The sequence below is a fragment of the Alosa sapidissima genome, chromosome 13, assembly GCF_018492685.1.
Source record: "Alosa sapidissima isolate fAloSap1 chromosome 13, fAloSap1.pri, whole genome shotgun sequence".
In the NCBI taxonomy this organism is placed as follows: Eukaryota; Metazoa; Chordata; class Actinopteri; order Clupeiformes; family Clupeidae; genus Alosa; species Alosa sapidissima.
In genome coordinates, this window is record NC_055969.1 from 25,606,903 (window position 1) to 25,628,288 (window position 21,386).

Genomic DNA, 21,386 nt, shown 5'->3' on the forward strand with positions numbered 1-21,386 from the left:
CCTGAAGATGTGGGGTAAGAATCGACCTGCAGTGCGCAGGGACATAGCATCCCTTTTCCGACTCTTGGGAAAGTTATTTACAAACCAGTTAGAAGAACCACGCATTCTGTTTGTAAATATACACATGATAAACAAACAGAGAGACAGACAAACACCATCTACCTAGCGCAGCTCTGCATCCTAAACACGCTAACGCATCCAGGTGGAGACGGGAGGAGATGAGTCCACAGGAGGAGATAAGGAGGTGAGACCACAGGAGGAGATGAGACATTGGGGCAGCCGTGGCCTACTGGTTAGCGCTTCGGACTTATAACCGGAGGGTTGCCGGTTCAGACCCCGACCAGTAGGCCCCCCACAGCTGAAGTGCCCTTGAGCAAGGCACCTAACCCCTCACTGCTCCCCAAGCGCTGCTGTTGTTGCAGGCAGCTCACTGCGCTGGGATTAGTGTGTGCTTCACCTCACTGTGTGTTCACTGTGTGCTGAGTGTGTTTCACTAGTTCACAGTTAAGGAGATGAGGAGGTGAGACCGCATGAGGAGGTGAGACCACAGGAGGAGGTGAGACCACAGAACGAGATGAGGAGGTGAAACCACAGGAGGAGATGAGGAGGTGAGGGAGACAGTTGATGCAGAGGGGAACACTAACCCCCGAGACGATTTAAGCATCTAACCCCCCCCCCCCCCCCCCCTCCTACTGAAGAGACAATTTAAGCATCTAACCCCCCATCGCCTGTTCTACTGAAGAGATGATTCAAACACTAACCCCCCCCGTCCTACCGAAGAGACGATTTAAGCACTAACCCCCGCCATCACCCGTCATACCGAAGAGACGATTTAAGCACTAACACCCGCCATCACCCGTCATACCGAAGAGGAAGGAAAAGAAGCAGAGAAATCCTGACAAACCAAACACACACACAAACTAAACACAGACATCCCTGTGGTCACTAAGGAGAAGTTGTACCAAAAAAGCTGACCTAAAAGGTCACTCCTCTCGAAGAAACTAACATTCTGAGAGGTTGTGCATTCATTCTGCAAGTTTTTACAAAAGCAGATCCTCATGCAGGCAGCTTAGCAGCTTAGCATGGTGGTTAGCTGACGGATCTTACACATGACAGCTACCCTGGCAACTACGACAGGGTTTGCAGGTCAATGCCCATGTTACTAAAGCAATGGTTACCAAGGCTACAGGTTAGTCGGGATGGCATAACCGTCATGGTAATCATCACATGATTTTAGCGGCATTGTTGCGGTGACATTTTAACAGCAGCTGTCGATCAAGAGAAACCGCACCCCCTGAGCACATACACTTTCATGGAAAACCAGAATCTGTTACTGTGTGTGTGTGTGTGCTAAACTCAACTGGTGAAATACATACAAAGGGATGGAAGGAATGAAAAAATAATAAATCATTAAATACATTTGCAGACTGTAGCTAATTTGGGACCAATCTTCAACAGAACTCCTAAAACACAGACATCTGCTAGAGCACCCGAGCTGGCCAGTCACAGAGCTCAAGTGCACTGACGATATCCTGACGTCACCCACAGGGCCAACCGGACAGTCAAATGTAAACGTTCACTGGGCGCTCCACGTGTAGATGACATGTACAGTACAAGTTTAAAAAGAAGAAGAAAATGTTGCAAACTCTGGCTCCAGAGTTCGATGTGCGTCCTACTGGATAAAGTTGCATCATTTTCATCAAGTTTATTACCAGAGGTCAGCACCTAGTTTATGTTTTGCTTTCCGGCGTGCGTTACTCTCTGTCTAGACATGTACAAGTGTGTCGGGTATTCTGAGTGTAGAATACAGGTCTGTTCAGGGCCGTCAGGTATCCCCAGTCTGTGACCCTGTCTGTGACCCCGTCTGTGACCTTGGTCTGATCAAGTACGGCCTGGACCCTGCACTGAACCTACCCTACTACCCCCTGCTATGACTCTGAGATGATGACGTATCATTCAGGAATAGCATTACAAGAGATAAAAATGGCAAAAAAAACAAACAAAACAAAGAAAAGAAAATAAACACATAAAAACATTTCAATAATGTCGCAGTCATCTAGCTGTGGTCATCAGACGTTTCTCTTTAAAATACATTAAAATCACTTCTAGTGCAATATACTCATGGTACAGCCCCTGCAATGCCTGCACAATGACAAGACTACAAGAGCTGGAACCAGCAAAACACACACACAAACATACATACACACTCTCACACACACACACACCAATGGCCAGCTTCTCCGTTTGGGTCTTGGGTGTGTTGGGAGCCGTGGTGGCCGTCATGCGTCTCACTGCTCGTGGGCTGCGCTCATGCCGCGTACCTGTCCTGACTTCCTCAACTGAGACAACACATACAGAGAGGACGCAAGGTTAGCACACGCTAGCGTTGTTCACGCACACACACACACACACACGCACGCACACACACACGCACACACACGCACGCGCACACACACACACACACACACAGAGGACGCAAGGTTAGCACACGCTAGCGCTGTTCACGCACACACGCACGCACACACGCACGCACACGCACACGCACACACACACGCGCGCACACACAAACACACACACAGTTTCAACAAGCAAATGCAGGTTAGAAAAGCTGACACAGCAGACACACAGATTAGCACAGTTTCAACAAGCAAATGCAGGTTAGAAAAGTTCTCTCCCTCTCACACACACACAAATAGAAGAGACTCCAGATCACATAGGTGCCCACAGGAACAACACATAAAATAGGTGAAATGACAGCTGAAAGGAGTGAGTGAACGATTAAGTTAGTACACAGCACAGCATTGACACACACAGAGACACACACACACACACACACACACACACACAAAAGAAAATATGTGTGCATGAGAGGCAGTACATATATACTGTACATGGAGACAAAAAAAAGTATGAGAATGTGAAAGAGAATGAAATACAAAGACGAGGGAAAAGGCATGAGAGTGACATGCAGTTGAGTCAAAGACGCGCACACACACACACACACACAAGAGTGACATGCAGTTGAGTCAAAGACATGCGCACACACACACACACAAGAGTGACATGCAGTTGAGTCAAAGACACGCGTGCGTGCGCGCGCGCACACACACACACCCTGAGAAGACAAGCATGCAGATGAGAAGAGGGCGATGAGATGAGAAGGGAGGAGAGGAGAGGAGATGAGAGGAGAAGGGAGGAGAGGAGAAGGGAGGAGAGGAGAGGAGATGGGAGGAGAGGAGATGGGAGGAGAGGAGATGGGAGGAGAGGAGAGGAGAAGGGAGGAGAGGAGATGGGAGGAGAGGAGAGGAGATGAGAGGAGAAGGGAGGAGAGGAGAGGAGAAGGGAGGAGAAGAGATGGAAGGATAGGAGAGATGAGTAGAGAAGATGGGAGGAGAGGAGATGAGAGGAGAAGGGAGGAGAGGAGAAGGGAGGAGAGGATAAGGGAGGAGAAGAGATGGAAGGATAGGAGAGATGAGTAGAGAAGATGGGAGGAGAGGAGATGAGAGGAGAAGGGAGGAGAGGAGAGGATAAGGGAGAGGAGATGAGAGGAGAAGGGAGGAGAGGAGATGGGAGGATAGGAGATGAGAGGAGAAGGGAGGAGAAGAGAGGAGATAGGAGGAGAGGAGAAGAGAGGAGATAGGAGGAGATGAGAGGAGAGGAGATGGGAGGAGAGGAGAGGAGAGAAAGGAGGAGATGAGAGGAGAGGAGATGGGAGGAGAGGAGAGGAGAGAAGGGAGGAGAGGAGAGGAGATGGGAGGTGAAGAGGAGAGGAGAGGGGATGGGAGGAGAGGAGAGAATAAGAGAGGAGAAGAGATGGAAGGATAGGAGAGATGAGGAGAGGAGATGGGAGGAGAGGAGATGGGAGGAGAAGAGATGGAAGGATAGGAGAGATGAGTAGAGAAGATGGGAGGAGAGGAGAGGAGATGGGAGGAGAGGAAAGGAGATGGGAGGAGAGGAGAGGAGAGGAGATGGGAGGAGAGGAGAGGAGATGGGAGGAGAGAAGGGAGGAGAGGAGAGGAGATGGGAGGTGAAGAGGAGAGGGGATGGGAGGAGAGGAGGGAATAAGAGAGGAGAAGAGATGGAAGGATAGGAGAGATGAGGAGAGGAGATGGGAGGAGAGGAGATGGGAGGAGAAGAGATGGAAGGATAGGAGAGATGAGTAGAGAAGATGGGAGGAGAGGAAAGGAGATGGGAGGAGAGGAGAGGAGAGGAGATGGGAGGAGAGGAGAGGAGAGGAGCAAGTGCCTCTCAGACTTACTGTACTTGCGCCACAGGGGGGCGCTACTCTTCTGCTGCTGCCGATGTACCACGTATAGAACCCTGCTGACGCATCTATACACACAACACACACACACTCATGTCAAGCTACAACTACACTATGTCTAGAGTGCTACTGCTGCACGTGGGACAGCCTCTACCTCCTCCAGCTCCCTCTGGGTTTCCTCCTCCATCTTCCTGATGTCGGCCATCGTCAGTCCGTACCAGTTGTCAATCCAGCAGAACAGCTGGCGATGGAAGTTAGTGAAGATACGCTTCTCTTGCTGAGGACAAACAATAAAAAACACATAGCCCATCAATACACAATTCAAGACATTATACTATACAACACACACACAACGGAGAACATATATACACCATTAACACACAATATAAGACATACACACACAACACCAGGTACCTTATGGATGAAGTGCTCAACCTTGCTCTGAAGGCCCCACCATTTGAACTTGACTGTAACCAACTTATAGGCACACATCCGAGGGTGTTGCGGCTTGGATTCCAGCTCGGTCTACACACACACACACACAAGGTCATTAACCACACTGAGCCATGTGTGGCCATATGAGTGTGTTTATCTTAAGTTTGTGCAAATGCATGTGAAATGCCCCCAAGTATGAATGACATTTTCTGTGTGTAATGTGTATGTATGTGTGTGTGTATGTATGTATGTATGTATGTATGTATGTATGTATGCATGCATGCATGTATATATGTATGTATGCATGTATGCATGTACACATTGCATTAAAACATTAAAGCAACACCAAAGAGTTTTTTGTACCTTAAAATAATGTTTCCAAAATCGTTTCAGTGGTTCATCAACTTGTAACAGGGTGAACGGCACTTCCGCATTCGCTTTGCGGCCCTCTATCGGCTATAACCGCACTATGCAAGTTTGCCAGATCGGGTAGCGGGTCTGTAGTTCGATGAAATGAGACATAAGAAACTACAAATTTGACTTGCATCTGATGTCGCAATACATCGTACTTTCATAAATCGTGCAACATATTCTACCTTGTCTGTGGACATCGTTATTTGCAAAGCCGGTGCTGGATAAACAAATAGCGTGCGTGCGACAGAGGGAAAGTTATTTGGTGTTGCTTTAAGAATAATAATAATAATAAAAGTTATAAAAGAATAATTAATAAATAAAATTAAGGAAGCATGAGGCATCATTTCTGCTGATATCCAATATAACTATTAAACATATTTTTCTTACATCTTTTCAGAGGAGCAGTATGTTTGTGTAAGTGTGTGTGTGTGAGAGAGACTGTGTGTGTGCTCACCTTCCATTCTGGGCTGAGCTGACCTCTGCCTGTCTTTTTAGAGATGAAGAGGGCTGGGTCTTCATGGGGCTTGTAGTCCTGTCATATTAAAAACTATGTTTAAACATCCTAACAGTTCTGCACACATAATCATCATGTTAAACTGCATTAAATCAGTATGTAGTCCTGCACACACATACTTTTTAAATGGGCTTACAGCCCAGTGCACGGATCTATATAGGTTAATTAGGGATGAAAACCCAAACTAGATAGAGAAAGAGAAAGAGAGAGGGGTACAGTCCACTAAGGGGTACAGGAGTCCAATAAGGGGTATAGCATAGAGTTTAGATTCTCTGCCCGAGCCTGAACTTGACCCGCGGGCCGGGTCCTTGATCAAGCATTTTTTTTTTTTTTAAATCATTAGCCTACTTGGGTGGGGAGCTAAACCTTTCCATAGTCAGAAATGTTATATATTTAACAAAGTAGGCCTAAGTAACAAGTGTGTACAAAGTTATACAAGTTAGGCTCAGAGTTACAAAATGTCATTTACGAAACACGTGTCATGCGCAGCTTCTCTACTCGCACGCATCACACCGGGCCTGCTGTGCTATATTGTGTAGCTTAAGTGCAACGTGAAGCTTGAAGATGTAAAGAAAAAATAATGATAGCCAGCCTTCAATGTCCTCTTTTGTCACTTATCCAAGCATACACCTGAGAGCGAGGCAAGCCCTCACAGAGAAATTGAGTTTTGCTGCAGGGACATAATTTAACGTTGTAATTTGCAACCCATTCCATTCTGAATAAACAAACATAGTTTATATTCTTCATCCTCTGTTGCATTATTCATATAATATAATTCTAAACAGATTTCTGTAGCTCAAACAACTCGGAATTGTAGTTGAGAGCGTCAGTTATAATGGCCCACGTATTTAAAAAATGTCGGGTTTAAAATCGGGCTCGGGCTCATAATTACAGTTAATGTGTCGGGCCGGGTCGGGCACAATGTGCACAGGCTCGGGTAGGATCGGGCTTGATTTTTTGGGCCCGATCTAAGCTCTAGTACAGCAGTCCACTAAATAATCCTGTTTGGCGAGTGTTTGGCTGTGTCAACTGCTCTGTTCTGCGTTGGTCTGGACTCAAACTCATTGCACCAGCAACAGCCCAGGAGGCAGCCATGCTAGCCAGGTGGCTAAAACCAACGGGTGCTAGTGTGCTAGCCAGGCGGCTAAAACCAACAGGTGCTAGCGTACTAGCAAGGCTGCTAAAACCAATGGGTGCTAGCTTGCTAGCAAGGCGGCTAAAACCAACGGGTGCTAGCGTACTAGCAAGGCTGCTAAAACCAACGGGTGCTAGCATGCTAGCAAGGCGGTTAAAACCAACAAATGCTAGCATGCTAGCAAGGCAGCTAAAACCAACGGGTGCTAGCAAGGCTGCTAAAACCAACGGGTGCTAGCGTACTAAGTATAAGTAAGCATAAGTATAAGTATAGATAGATAGATAGACAGATAGATAGACAGATACAGGGTTCCCACACCTTGGTTAAGATCAAATTCAAGGACCTTTCAAGGACTTTCCAGGCCCAATATCCTCAAATTCAAGGACCTAATGTGTCGATAAATTTCAAGCTCAGGCATTGTTAAATCATGTTACTTCAACAGACCAAGGATACCTTGTCGCAGTTTTCTTTTATTTTTGGTCATATATGACAGGTGTGGTAGGCTTATTCCATTTTTCATGTTTTGCATAAAACTGAGCTGAAATAAACTTCTAGATTTTCCGAAACAAGTTAAACTCATTAACTGTTGGTTTATTCATCAATATGTTAAATTAAACATTTGGGCAACAAGCACTACACACGGGAAACATGCAAAAATCATGCAGGCACTGTAGTTCTAACCAACGTAATTCAGGCATACGCGTAGGATATCGACAGAAGTGGTGGCTAAATAATTGAAACATGTTAATAAGCAGACGGAATTGTATGGAATTTTTTCCTCAAAAAGAAATTCAAGGACTTTCAAGGACCTCCATTTATTTATGTCTGTTTTCAAAAACTTTCAAGGGCCTTGACATTTTTTTCTCCAGATTCACAAGGACCCGTGGGAACCCTGCAGATAGATAGACACCATCACTCATCCTGAGGGAAATTCGTTGTTGATCGACCACAGTGGGAAACCCATCTATTGTGCCAAGGAGCATCCAGTTGCTAAATAGGTTGAATTCAGACAGGTTGACACCATCCTAAATCATGCATACACACTTTTTTAATATATATTGTATGTTTTTTGGATTTGTTTGTCATTCTATGTATCAATGTGTGAGTCTGTATAAGTGTTGTCTAGCTCTATGTAACTTATGGCTCCTAAATGCAAGACAAATGCCATTGCCCCCTTGGGGTAATAAAGGTTTCATTCATTCAAACCCCCTACCTAAGAACGTAACACCTTTCCAGTGTATGTCTGACATGAAAGCGTCAGGGAGAGAGGCTTACTCACTGCTCACCATTCTGCTGGCTGGCCACTGACAGAGGTGTATTAACCTTCCTTGATACTCTGATGTATAATGCTTTCTAATGTCCCCTAATACCATGAGCAAACCTGTGTGTGTGTGTGTACTGTATGTCTACTCCCACAGAGACACAGGCACACACACACACGGAATACCTTTAATCTGTCAAAGTGGAGAGCGCAGTTCTTGGAACAGATGGCCAAAGGATTGACCCTGCTTGAGAACTGATCCAATTATACATACACACACACACACACACACACACACACACACACACAGAACACCTGAATGCTCCGAGTGCTACAGTCTGACACGACACTGAATCAAGACAGCATTTACACAGGTGTGACATCAGAGATGTTACTGTCAGCACATAATCACCTACAGGTTACATCATCTCTCTCTCTCACACATACACACAGTCAGTCACACAATTTCAGATACATCCTGAGAAATCAGATGTTCACCTATCAAATAAATAAAAAAAAAACAAATAGATCATCTAGATATGGGCAAGATTAGAATAATTTGTACTGAAACATTTTACACTTGAAACCTTGCTTTCATCAAAAAATTCCTTGGCAAACAAATCAACAGCCTGCCATCAGGTTTTTGGACAAACAAGACTAGTTGTCATTTTGTTGAGCCCCCGCAACATAAGTCAGTCTTCATGGGCACAACAGTTTAGCTGCTCCTGTGATTGCAATAATCACTGCATTACAGACGGAATCCCAGCCGACTGCCTTCCTTACACTAGTCTAGTCCAGTATAATCTGGAGCAGGCTTTGAGGCATTGTTCTCTTGCAGGGTGAAACTGGCCGCAATCAAACGCCATTGATAGCATTTTACATGACACGAGTCGAGTTTGCATATGGGCGTTCAGGGTAAAACGGGAACTTGTCCAGGATCCTGCTCTCACTCGGTCCTCTCAGTCCTTGTGTTTCCATTAGAATTGAAGGACCCTGGTCAAACAAATGGCCCCGGCCCAGTAAAACCAAGTTCCAGGTCCGGTTGTGGAAACGGCCCTGTGAAAAAATAGGGTACTAGCCTCCCTTGTTCCAAGTTGCCTCTTCATGAGTACCAAAGTGGTCAACAGCATCACATTTCCTCCACCATGATTGACATGAAACCATATGAAACCAGGGGGGCAGGATTTGGAGGGTAAGCTTCAGCCGGTTAACATCCCAGCAGGCTGCTACAATCTTTAAAAATGGCACACACAAACAAGCCAAATAGGCGCCATAAATCATGCCATCCATGTGGATTGGCTGAACCTTCTATCAGGAAATTGCCAGCTCAACCACCATTCCACATCGACAACATACCGTTGTACTCCACGTTGTCTCCATCGGTAACGCAGCACCTAACTGGCTAAATCTAGATGGTGACGGAAATGAGCACTGTGACATGCCATTTTGAAAAAGATGATTGCGGGGAATTTAAAGCGTTTTTTTGGCTGAAGTAGCTAGTGTAGAATGGGCCGTTGAAATGAATGGGGGGCACTTCCTCCCGCTCTCCAGCTCTATATGATACCTCTATTTTAAAAAATAAATTAAAAAAAGACTTCAGAGTTGCCTGTTGCCAGTTGAAGAGAGGACTGCCATTTTGCCTCGTGCCTAAGCATCCAGTTGAGGAGCTACAGTATGATGCATCTGTTTCTCAAACCGATGATTTTCTCTCCTTGATAAAATCACCTCCCAATTATAAGACCCTGCAGGATTTCGCAATTATGCGTTTTTCACAATTCACAAAAATCCCAGAGCTGCAACTCAATTGCAACAGCAATTTTGTTTATGCAAAAAAGGCAATGGAAAAAGGCATGGAATTTCATCTTTTTAGCAGCTAGTTCTGTTACTTTTGACTACAACAATCAAACTAAGATCACAAAATCCTGGTTGGATCACAATTTTTAGGAATTCTTACAGGAAATTCATCACAATTTTCAACCATACTTCCTGAGAATTCCTACAGGAGTAGGTCACTTATAGCCACAACAATCACAAACCTTTGCAAGACCGAGTTGTGCACTAGTTAACTTAAGTTGTGCACAAGATAACTTAAAAGATATGCTTTTGAAGTGGTCTATCAGGTCATTCATTAGCATGCTGTGTAATGTCCAGAGCTAGTGAGCGGAGCTGAGCGGTGCGAATATCCCGCTCCTCGCTCAGGTGGCTGTTCACTCGGCTGCTCCTTGTGTGTGTTAATGCCTTTATTTACTGTTTTAATGTCTGTGTTTTAGTGTAGTGTGTTACCCTTTTAGGTCTTCCTCGTGTGTGATCCTTTTTGTGTGGGGGGCTGCGTCCACCCCTGTATGTGTAGTATGTGTACTGTATGTGTTTGAAACGCCTAGTGTGCGCTATTTTCGTGATCTGTAGGCTATTCGCTCCCCTAATTCTGAATGCTAGCCTTAAAAGCTTATCTTGAGCAAAACTCTGGCTATGCCTAAACTGTTACAATTATGGTCAATATGTTTGTTTTGAATTGTAGCGGTCTTGGATACACTACGAAGACGTGAATTCAGGGTGGATTTGGGCATGCCTCACACTCGTGGCGTGAGCGGTATCGGAGCGAAAATGGAGCGGGACAGAGCGGCCGCTCCGGCTTCTGAATAAAAAAGCGCACCGCGCTCCAACAAAATTCCATCCGCTCCGCTCCTCGCTCACTCGCGCTCCGCTCACTAGCTCTGGTAACGTCATGAGTGTAAACATACAAAAGTACGATGCCCAAACACACACACACAAAATCAGCAGACAAGAACTTCTGCACCGTTGATGGTGTGATCCTTTCCCCTTTTAAACCTCTGATGTATTATGTCTTAAAGCAGAGATTAACCCCTTGGGGATCAATAAAGTATCTATCTATTTATCTATCTAACCTCATGTCTGAAAAACACACACACACACACACACACACTCACAAGGTTCACAGTTCACCTGTACCTGGGCAGGGCAGGGCAGGGCAGGGCAGGGCAGGGCAGGGCAGGGAAGGAGAGGGCAAGGTTACGGTCTTAGCCTCTCTTTCTGTGTGGAAGTCATTCATGACAGAACATTCATTCAGGACTATTCCACTTCCCCAGCCAATGTGCCACATCAACACAAGCAGTGTGGTGTCGCTGAGGAGGTCACATGTAGGACTTGCAGTGAGGCTAACCTACCACCAGGGCATGTTGCTGTGGTTACCCTCAGGGGTCAGAGGTATGGTGAGGTGACTGCTGCCGTGTTCGCTGGGGGAAGGGTAGGAGTGGGTTGGGGGGACTAAGGGAGATGTCTTGGGTCACATAATGAGACCAGATCCATCTGGTTTTAGCTCCCATTGGGGATGAGTTATGCTACTCTGTCCTGGTTAGTATTCTGGAATCTTTGGGGAGAGGGTTGACCTGAATGGTAACAGGTGAAGGAGAAGAGGACGAGGGGTAATAGGTGAGGGGCTGAAGGGTAACCAGAGACCCGGGCAGATGGTAAGGGGTAACTGGTGAGGGTGAGGGGCTAAAGGGTAACAAGAGACCCAGCGAGAGTGTAAGGGGTAACTGGTGAGGGGTAAGAGGCTGAAGGATTGAAGGTTAACAAGTGAAGGGTTAGAGGAGATAGATAGATAGATAGATAGATAGATAGATAGATAGATGGCTCACCGCAGCTTCTACTTGTGTCTTGTCTGCAATGTCAATGGGCACCACCTCTACAGTCTTCCATGTCTCTGCATCCAGCTCATGGATCTGTGAGCAGTAATCACACCAAGATTATACAAACGCACACACACACGGCGTTCTCTCTCTCTCTCTCTCTCTCAACACACACACACACACACACACACACACACACTTTACTCACATTCTCTTGGTTCCCCATGTCGTCTGCTTTGTGCCACGTCTCGATTTTTATCATGAAGTCGTCTTTCATGTACTCGTTCTAGCAAGATTCAGAAACAGGACAGAGTGGATTAAGTTACTTTAGTCCATAGCGGGTTGATGATAAAAAAGAAGAGAGGAAAGAAGATGGAAGAAGAGAATTTGTGCCACACTGAAGAAAAGAAAAAGTTGAAATAAGAAAGGAGTTGCACAATGACACAGCTAGTGAAATAAACATGGACTTGGGCAGCAATTTTACGTGTTGACCACCGCCTCACCAAGAGCAATGCTGCTGTTTTTCGGTCACTTCTGATTGGATGGGTGTCAGCCATTCATTGTCTGAAGTTTTAATCCATCACATTACCATCTTTAGGGTCAATGTGGAACACAATGTCTCTTTTTTAGATGCCCCTATGCAGGTAATGGATGAACACTACTTACCACACACGTCTAGATGATCAGTGACCATGTAAGCAAGCACACTCAATACACACACACACCAGTGCAAATACTACTAAACACACACACACACACACACACACACACACACACACACTACTAAACACACACACACACACACACACACAGAGTACATATACTACTAAACACGCACTCACACTCACTCACTACTAAACACACACAAACAGATGCACTCACCGTGATTACTGCACACATGAAGAGCACATGCCATAAAAAAGACAAAAGAAAAACTCATCAGTTTTTGCCAGGTTCCCCACAATTCAAAGTGATTAATGGTACCAATCAGTGGTGGACGAAGCAGACTAACTACGCACTTGAGTGAAAGTAGAGATACCTTGTGTAAAATATTATTACTCCAGTAAAAGTGGAAGTATTCACTTTCAATTTCCACGAGTAGAAGTATAAAAGTATTTGCCTTCATATGTACTATTAAAATATGTGTATTAAAAGTAAAAGTACCTAATCATTTTCACATCAAAACTCCTGCTAAATCAACTGATTTTAGGTGAAAATAATAATGCCATTCTTGGCACACCAATCTTTAAATAGTGTCTGACATTTGTTTATTGAAAAGATCATAAGCACAAAACACTGAATAATTAGGTGAGAACAAGCGGTTATGAAATAACAGCACTTGAGAACAATTATTTCATTTTACATTTATTTGTAACTTACAGAAACAAATTACATCTACTTCATACTGTCCACCACTGGTACAAATATCACAATGTCAATGTGTGTGTGTGTGTGTGTGTGTGTGTGTGTGTGTGTGTACACTCACTGGTTCTGCAGTAGGGGTAGGCGTTCCAAGCTTTCTCGTGAAACACCAAGGCTCCTTCTGGTGCAATCATCTTCACAAACCCTGGCACTTTACTAAACACACACACACACGACTTAGCAATAAACATATCACATGTTGGTGAACTATTTGGTGTGTTTGCATGAGGCTCTTGTGTGTGTGTGTGTGTGATACATCTAGAGTGTGCATGTGTGCTGTGCCCGTGTGTCTTGAGGTGGAGATTGTGTGTGTGTGTGTGTGTGTGTGTGTGTGTGTGTGTGTGTGTGTACCTCTTGAGGTTGTAGATTGTGTGTGTGTGTGTGTGCCTCTTGAGGAGGTAGATTGTGTATGTATGTGTGTGTGTGTGTGTGTGCCTCTTGAGGAGGTAGATTGTGTATGTATGTGTGTGTGTGTGTGTGTGTGCCTCTTGAGGAGGTAGATCGTGTATGTGTGTGTGTGTGTGTGTGTGTGTGTGTGTGTGTACCTCTTGAGGTGGTATATCTTGTGTGTGTATTGTCCTTTCTCTCCCTCTTTCTCGTAGGGTTCGTTGGTCAGCACCTCGATGCCCTCCCCTCCTCCTGTTTCATTCTTACTGGCTTCTGCCACAGAGTACAGCTGGCCAACCTGGTACTGCTCACACACACACACACACACACGCACGCACAGACACACGCACGCACACGCACACACACACACGCACACACACAGACACACACACACACACACATTAAAGAGGAAGAGAGTATGTAATGCAATTCTGTATATCATAACACACACAGGCTCTTTTCTCATGGACATACACATACGCACCTGCCTATAAAAATAAACCACATATAAAAACTAAAACAAGACCCTGTAAAGAACACACACACACACACACACACACACACACAGAACTAAATCAAACACTCACACACAAGACCCTGTAAAGAACACACACAGAACTAAATAAAACACTCACAGACAAGACCCTGTACAGAACACACACACACAGAACTAAATCAAACACTCACACACACAAGACCCTGTAAAGAACATCCACACACACACACACACACACACACACACGACCCTGTAAAGAACATCCACACACACACACACACACAGAACTAAATCAAACACTCACACACACAAGACCCTGTAAAGAACATCCACACACACAAGACCCTGTAAAGAACATCCACACACACACACACACAAGACCCTGTAAAGAACATCCACACACACACACACACACACACAAGACCCTGTAAAGAACATCCACACACACACATACACACACAAGATCCTGTACAGAACACACACACAGAACTAAATAAAATACACACATACAAGACCCTGTAAAAAAATTGACATACAGTACACACACAGTGTGATTCTTACCTCTTCCACTGAGCATGGCACTACCACACGGCTGAGAAGGAGAGAGAGAGAGAGAGAGAGAGAGAGAGAGAGAGAGAGAGAGAGAGAGAGAGAGAGAGAGAGAGAGAGAGAGAGAGAGAGAGAGAGAGGGGGGGGTGACAGACAGAGAGAGAGAGGGGGAGAGAGAGAGACAACCTCTTAATGAAATTGCTGTTGCCCTCTTATCAACATGGTGAGTTATTGAAAGTCAACATCACTCATAACCTATACAGAGACCATAGATACATGGGCATCATGATGATCACATTAGGCCAACCCTACGACAAAGACACAACGTCCCTCCCGTGAGCGCCACAATCCCCTCAACACCATAAACCGCAACACAGCAATCACCTGAGCAGCCCAGACACCTGCACCCTATCACCTGAGCAGCCCAGACACCTGCACCCCATCACCTGAGCAGCACTGACACCTGCGCCCCATCACCTGAGCAGCACTGACACCTGCACGCCATTATCTGAGAAGCACTGAGACAGCAGCACTGACACCTGCGCCCCATCACCTGAGTAGCACTGACACCTGCACCCCATCACCTGAGCAGCACTGACACCTGCACCCCATCACCTGAGCAGCACTGAGACAGCGTCCATCACCTGAGCAGCACTGACACAGCGTCCATCACCAGAGCAGCACTGACACCTGCACCCCATCCCCTGAGTAGCACTGACACAGCAGCACTGACACCTGCACCCCATTACCTGAGCAGCACTGACACAGCGTCCATCACCTGAGCATCACAGACACCTGCACCCCATCACCTGAGTGGCACTGACACAGCAGCACTGACACCTGCGCCCCATAACCTGAGCAGCATTGACACCTGCGCCCCACTGACACATCACTTGTGCTCCAGAGACCCAAACCACCACCTCAGCGTTACAAACACCTAAGCACCCCAGACACCTGCGTCCCATCTCCTGAACACCCCAGATACCTGAGCATCAGGCACAAATACCACATACAAACACCTGGCACCCCAGACACCTGCGTCCCATCTCCTGAACACCCCAGATACCTGAGCATCAGGCACACATGCCCCATACAAACACCTGGCACCCCAGATACCTGAGCATCAGGCACACATGCCCCATACAAACACCTGGCACCCCAGATACCTGAGCATCAGGCACACATGCCCCATACAAACACCTGGCACCCCAGACACCTGAGTATCAGGCACACATGCCCCATACAAACACCTGGCACCCCAGATACCTGAGCATCAGGAACACCCTACGAACACCTGGCACCCCAGACACCTGAGCATCAGGCACACATGCCCCATACAAACACCTGGCACCCCAGATACCTGAGCATCAGGCACACATGCCCCATACAAACACCTGGCACCCCAGACACCTGAGTATCAGGAACACCCTACGAACACCTGGCACCCCAGACACCTGAGTATCAGGAATACATGCAAACACCTGAGCACCAGAAACTCTACTCGACCATTTTCAATCTTTTCACCTCAATGGCAAAGAACAGTGGGGTCATTACCTGTTGTTTTAAATGCACTTTATAAAGTGACTAGACTGGACTGTGCCACCACTACAGGGCCTCAGACACCTGTGCGCTACAATGACCTGACACTGCATATCCAAATTAGGGCTGTGCCAAAAAGTATCATCCGTGCCATAGGCCTACTAGGCTAATTGTTGATGAGAACCTGACACTGCATATCCAAATTAGGGCCGTGCCATAAAGCATCATCTGTGCCATAGGCCTACTAATTGTTATTGAGAACTAACTTGCTTTTTAACTGGAATTGTCATATGGCATTTTAACCTACTTAATTGGTAAAATGTAGCATTCATATAGAAGGCCAGGATTAAGTTTCACTTTTATGGAACAATGTTTGTGTTTGCATAGTTCACCACTCCAGTATGTGGAGCAAAAACCAGCCCACGTGTTTAATGGTACCTCACTTATTACGACCAAAAATGATACGAAATATTGTCATATTGCCCAACTCTAATCAGAATTGCTTGGCTTGCATGTGCCAACTATGTGTGTGTGTCAGCATATGAGTTACCTGCTCCAGAAACCACCTGCGCACCAGTTACCTGCATCAGGTATGATGATCACTTGAGCACTACTAGACGCAGAGGTCACCTATGTGTGTCACGGTCACCTTACTGTCACCTGAGCACAGTCACCTGCTTCAGTCACCTGCACCAGAAACCACCTGTGCACCATTTACCTGCATCACAGGTAACTCACTGTGTATGATGATCACTTGAGCACTACTACAGATGTGAAAGTCACCTGTGTGTGTCACTTTACCGTCACCTGACCTTCACAGGTATCTGCTTATGATTCCCACCACTGCAGTCACTAAAGTCACCTTTGCACCACCATTACCTGCACATTATGGTCAGAGCACCGTGCTTTTCTCTATTCTCAAAACACTCCTTCAGATGGGATCTCTTTGGGTGGGCTTGTTAGAGCAGACCATTAGACAAGCAGCCACAGCAGACTGGACTGGAGGTTGAAGACACCGACACATACATGTGTACACACACATACACACACACACACACACACACACACACACACACACACACACACACACACACACACACACACACACATACAGGGCAGAGGTAGTCAGTGGGGCTTTCCTATTCCTAGATACTTAAGGCCTTGAAGACACAGAGACGGACTGGCCTATGGGAAGAGGCTTCTATGACATAACTCTCGAGGTGAGACCTGTGGAGAGAGTTAGCTGCTTTAGGACCTCCTTACAGCAAGCAGTCAGGGAGAGGACAGGATAATAAAACGCCATGTGATTTCGAAACAGTGCAAGTATTCCCGCACAGAGCGCTGGTGGGAGCCAATGCTAACTCTAAGGTCATTCTCATTTCAACGACCACGACCAGTCAAAGACGCTAGATTAATCTACGTGTTTATATTGTAACGTTGTGCTAAGGACTGTTAGAAATCTGTGTCCCCGAGTTGCACATACTGTTTAAAGTGGAGACATCAGCAACAACAGGTTGCCATATCTTGCATAATGACAGGTGAGTCAGGTGACAGCAGGAGACATCACACCAACAACACAGGTTATACTGTAATCACAAGGGAAGGGACCGACTATCGGAGTCAAGGTATCGTGGCGCTTGATTCGTGTTAGGCAATGGTAAGCCTGGGACGAAAGCATCAGAAAAGCGCACTTACTGAGCACTACACGGCTAAATATATCCACCAGCTAACGGGAGCGGAGTGCGCGTAATTAGCTTAAGCGTCGATAACGTTTAACATCACTCCCACACCCCTGCGCCCAACGTTACAGGTTGTTCCATGCCTGCGTTCTAATAATGTTGATGTTCTCAGTATTCACTAAATGGCGCATCTCTGTGCAGACACTTTAAGATCAGCAATGCATGCCCATATAGTGTGATTTAACGAAACTAACGGTAGCTACACACATAGGTAAAGTTAACATCTATTGCATACGGACTTAATTTAGCTCCCACAGAACACACCTTAACACCTATTGACCTGGATTAAGCTGAAGACCTGATCCGAAACTATGGCGCCACATCGAATCACTGTGAACAAACGTTCGCTACGTTCCCGTTTTAGGCTAGAATAACGGTTCACACGCAGATTGCATTGACAGATAAAAATATTTACTCCACTTTAATCAGCTATCAGTGGATAGCTAGCTGGGGTTGCAGTGCATATCACCGGCGTTTGATATCACCGTTTGATATTGATGCATTAAGCAACATAGTGACATAGTGTTAAACAGATAGCTCGATGTGATGAATCGCTGAAAAATCAGTTCTGAATCAGTCGTTCTCTCTGCATTTATTCGACAGATGGAGTTGCGTTAATCTTGCTCGCACAGCAGCAGAAGCTTAGCCATTCAGATATACATTACGGCTGAGACCGCTGACGTTAGCTGTAGCTCGGCTCGTTGTATGCCAATGCACCAGTAGCAGTGTTTAGCCACTAAGCTAACTAGCCCTGACAAGCCGGTGTCTCTTGCTCTGCATCCCGTCCGGCTGCAAAGTGCTCGTCCAACACATGAACCGACGCAGACACAAATAGCATTCGCGCTCTTCATGTCTCATGTCATACATATATAATTTGACAGGCAGCTCTACCTGCTAAAGTGAATGATATTTGGAGTATTTGAACTTACTATTCCTTGATGAGCACCATCTTCTCCTCGCCTGGCTGCGGCTGCGCGCAGATGCTGACGTCATGTCAATTATCAACAACAGACAGCTTCCGCCCACTGTGCTCCGTGATTGGCTCATCTCGCCATGCAGTGATTCCCTTTAACAATTTCAGTGCTAGCATAGACATAATATACATAGACGCCGCATTGGCTGCTGGAAACAAGAAATGCGGCCGCCATCTTGGACCGGTCATACTCCTCATTGCGTTGCAGCAGAAAACACAAGATGACAGCACTGTGCAGCATGTTCCTGCTCAAATCGGCGGACCATACTCGGGGGATTTACTTTTCACAAGTAAGATTTAACATTACCGTACTATTGGTTGTATTTTGTATTTTCGAACAATGTGGCCTGTATCATAGCTACATGTATGACCTTTGCAGCAAAAAAAACCGCGTGAAAATCTGTTCGGTATTCAGTGAGATATGATTAATTACGTGTGCTGACAGCTCATTGCACCGGCCAAACAGATTACACTGAGTGGAGTGGATGACCGGTCCAAGATGGCGGCTCCAAATCTCGTCAGCGCTAGTAGGGAGCAGCGGTCGATGCGGCGTCTATGTATATTATGTCTATGAGTGCTAGGGCAGGGCATGGCGAACAGTTTAATGAACTTTAAGGCAGGGCATGGCGAACAGTTCAATGAACTTGATATAACATGAAATGATATAACAGTAAAGTAACAGTGATATAACTTGAAATTATATAACAGTGTTGTGTATTCTTGTAAAGGTCTATTGCAGATCTGAATGTTGGCAAAAACTGGCTCAGGAACTCACTGGTGGGACGATCCTTACAACACAACCCAGTAATGTTGCCCAATCTGGAGGGCTTTCCATTCCACACACACTAAAAACTAGTGCCAAAGCAAAGGAATTTATTACATTGTTTTATTAAGAACTTACTGTTATAGTCTTTTATTGGGAGACCACACTTGTAAAGTTTGTTTGGTAAAAAGACACAGTGCTGAACAGGACTCATTCTCAGGTCCACAAACACACTTGAGATTCAGATTGAAGACAAATTGAGTACCTTTTCAACGCTTCAAAAAATATCCATTCCATCCTTTCAGTCTGTGCATGGCTTGCTCCGTTTAACTTATATAAATGTATAATAACACTGATTGCAAAACAGTGAATTTAATTTACAAAAACAGTAATAACAATTACAATCTAGTAATAACAAGAATAAAAAGTTTATTTTATTAAAATAAACAAAGAAAAGTAAAACAAGGCTGCGTTGTCTAACAGAACCAGCAAGTGTCTTTCTGTCAAACTGCTGTCTGGTGTATTCCTCTCTCCATCCTGTTTTAGGCATTGGTGCTGCTATGCACTTGGTAATGGAGTCTGTGCAGGCAGGCTGCAGCCACCTCAGGAAAGGATCGGGTCCTCATCCGGCCCTCAGGATGCAGATCCGTGCCGGATCAGAGCCATATCTGGGCCACATCCCTCCAGCTGCCTGTGCAGCTGTGTGTCAGTACTCCACAGGACCACAGGGGGGCGCTCTCACCGGTCCAACACCACTGAACGATGCCTGCCTCAGCATTTTGAGGAGGGGAAGAATCGCCCTGGCGACAGGAACTTGTATCCGTTCCCAGAGGGCAGTCTGATAGTCTGTGGGGCGGGACTGCTGCCACTAGAGGGTGTGTCTTTCTGAGCGTGGAGCTTCCCATTGGTGGAGGAGGAGTTTTTGGTGTCCTGCTGTGTCTGATTGGCTGGTGTGTGCCGGGGGGACAGGTGAAGCAGACCCAGCACGTCCCTCTGCACGGGGCTCATCTTGGCCCTTCCTCGGAGTGCACGGACTGGGCCCCCTACTGGTGGCGGCTGGGACGCGCAGGCCCAGAATGTCTTCAGGTTGTGGATGGCCTGGACCTTCTCGTCGATGGCCGCCAGGCGAAGCCGGTCCAGCGGCGCATCTCCCGGGCTGGAGCGGGACGAGCTTGAAGAGTAGGAGAGGGCGGGCGAAGGGGCAGAGCCTCCCGGTGACTGATGACCGGAGCTGGGAGAGACGTTGCTCGGGGAACGGGAGATGTGTCCACTGTATGGGGAGCTGGGGTACTTGAGCCTTAAGCTGGGGGTCCCGCAGAGTGATGGCGACGGCTGGCTGTCCTTGAGGGAGGCGTCCGAGGTGGCTGGGCTGTTGTAGCCCGAGCTGGCCTTCTGCAGGGACGAGTTGCGGGACGGCGGTTTTGGTCGGGGGTTCTGGCTCGGGGAGGGAGCCGACTGGCTCCCCCTGCTGGCGGGCCGGGTGAACGCGCTGGTCTCCGCCGTGCGGAACCCTGACACCGGGGCGTCCTGACCACCGCCGGCCGTCCTCTGCAGGGACTCCACGGCAATCAAGTGGCTCTGGGTTTCTTCCAGAATCTTCTGGGCCAGCTCCTGTGGGTCGAGCGGAGCCGGCGGCGGACGCTCCTCTTGCGAGCGCACCGTGCTGTCCGTCTCCGTGCTCGACTGGTCCGACGACTCGCCCGTGTCCGAGCTGCCCGGTGGCTTCCTGGGGGGGCTCGGCGGCGGCGGCGCTTTCACGGGCGACGTCGGGGTGCTGACGCTCCCTCGCGATGACACGCCGGCTCCGACAGCCCGTGCACCCCTCCCCCCACCACTGCCCGCTCC

The 21,386-nt window shown here is 46.8% G+C and overlaps 2 protein-coding genes across 6 annotated transcripts in view; both read right to left on the reverse strand.

The window, feature by feature from the left end:
* Window positions 1–726: 726 nt before the first annotated feature.
* On the reverse strand, window positions 727–18,811 carry LOC121680029 (phosphatidylinositol transfer protein beta isoform-like). The gene is made up of 12 exons (XM_042059172.1): window positions 18,735–18,811; window positions 14,540–14,570; window positions 13,641–13,786; window positions 13,160–13,251; window positions 12,556–12,563; window positions 11,882–11,959; window positions 11,683–11,766; window positions 5,568–5,645; window positions 4,679–4,789; window positions 4,419–4,541; window positions 4,259–4,332; window positions 727–2,339 (listed from the first exon to the last, which is right to left on the reverse strand). The coding sequence occupies exons 1-11, from the start codon at window positions 18,752–18,754 to the stop codon at window positions 4,282–4,284; spliced, it is 822 nt and encodes a 273-aa protein (XP_041915106.1). The 5' UTR covers window positions 18,755–18,811; the 3' UTR covers window positions 727–2,339; window positions 4,259–4,281.
* Window positions 18,812–19,650: 839 nt separating this feature from the next.
* The window catches only part of ttc28 (tetratricopeptide repeat domain 28), a 52,873-nt gene continuing 51,137 nt past the window's right edge, over window positions 19,651–21,386 (reverse strand). For all 5 annotated transcript variants that reach the window (XM_042059807.1, XM_042059806.1, XM_042059808.1 and 2 more), the window contains one exon: window positions 19,651–21,386. This exon is cut by the window's right edge and continues 392 nt beyond it. In XM_042059807.1, coding sequence (XP_041915741.1) covers window positions 20,313–21,386 — 1,074 coding nt within the window. In that variant the 3' untranslated portion in view covers window positions 19,651–20,312.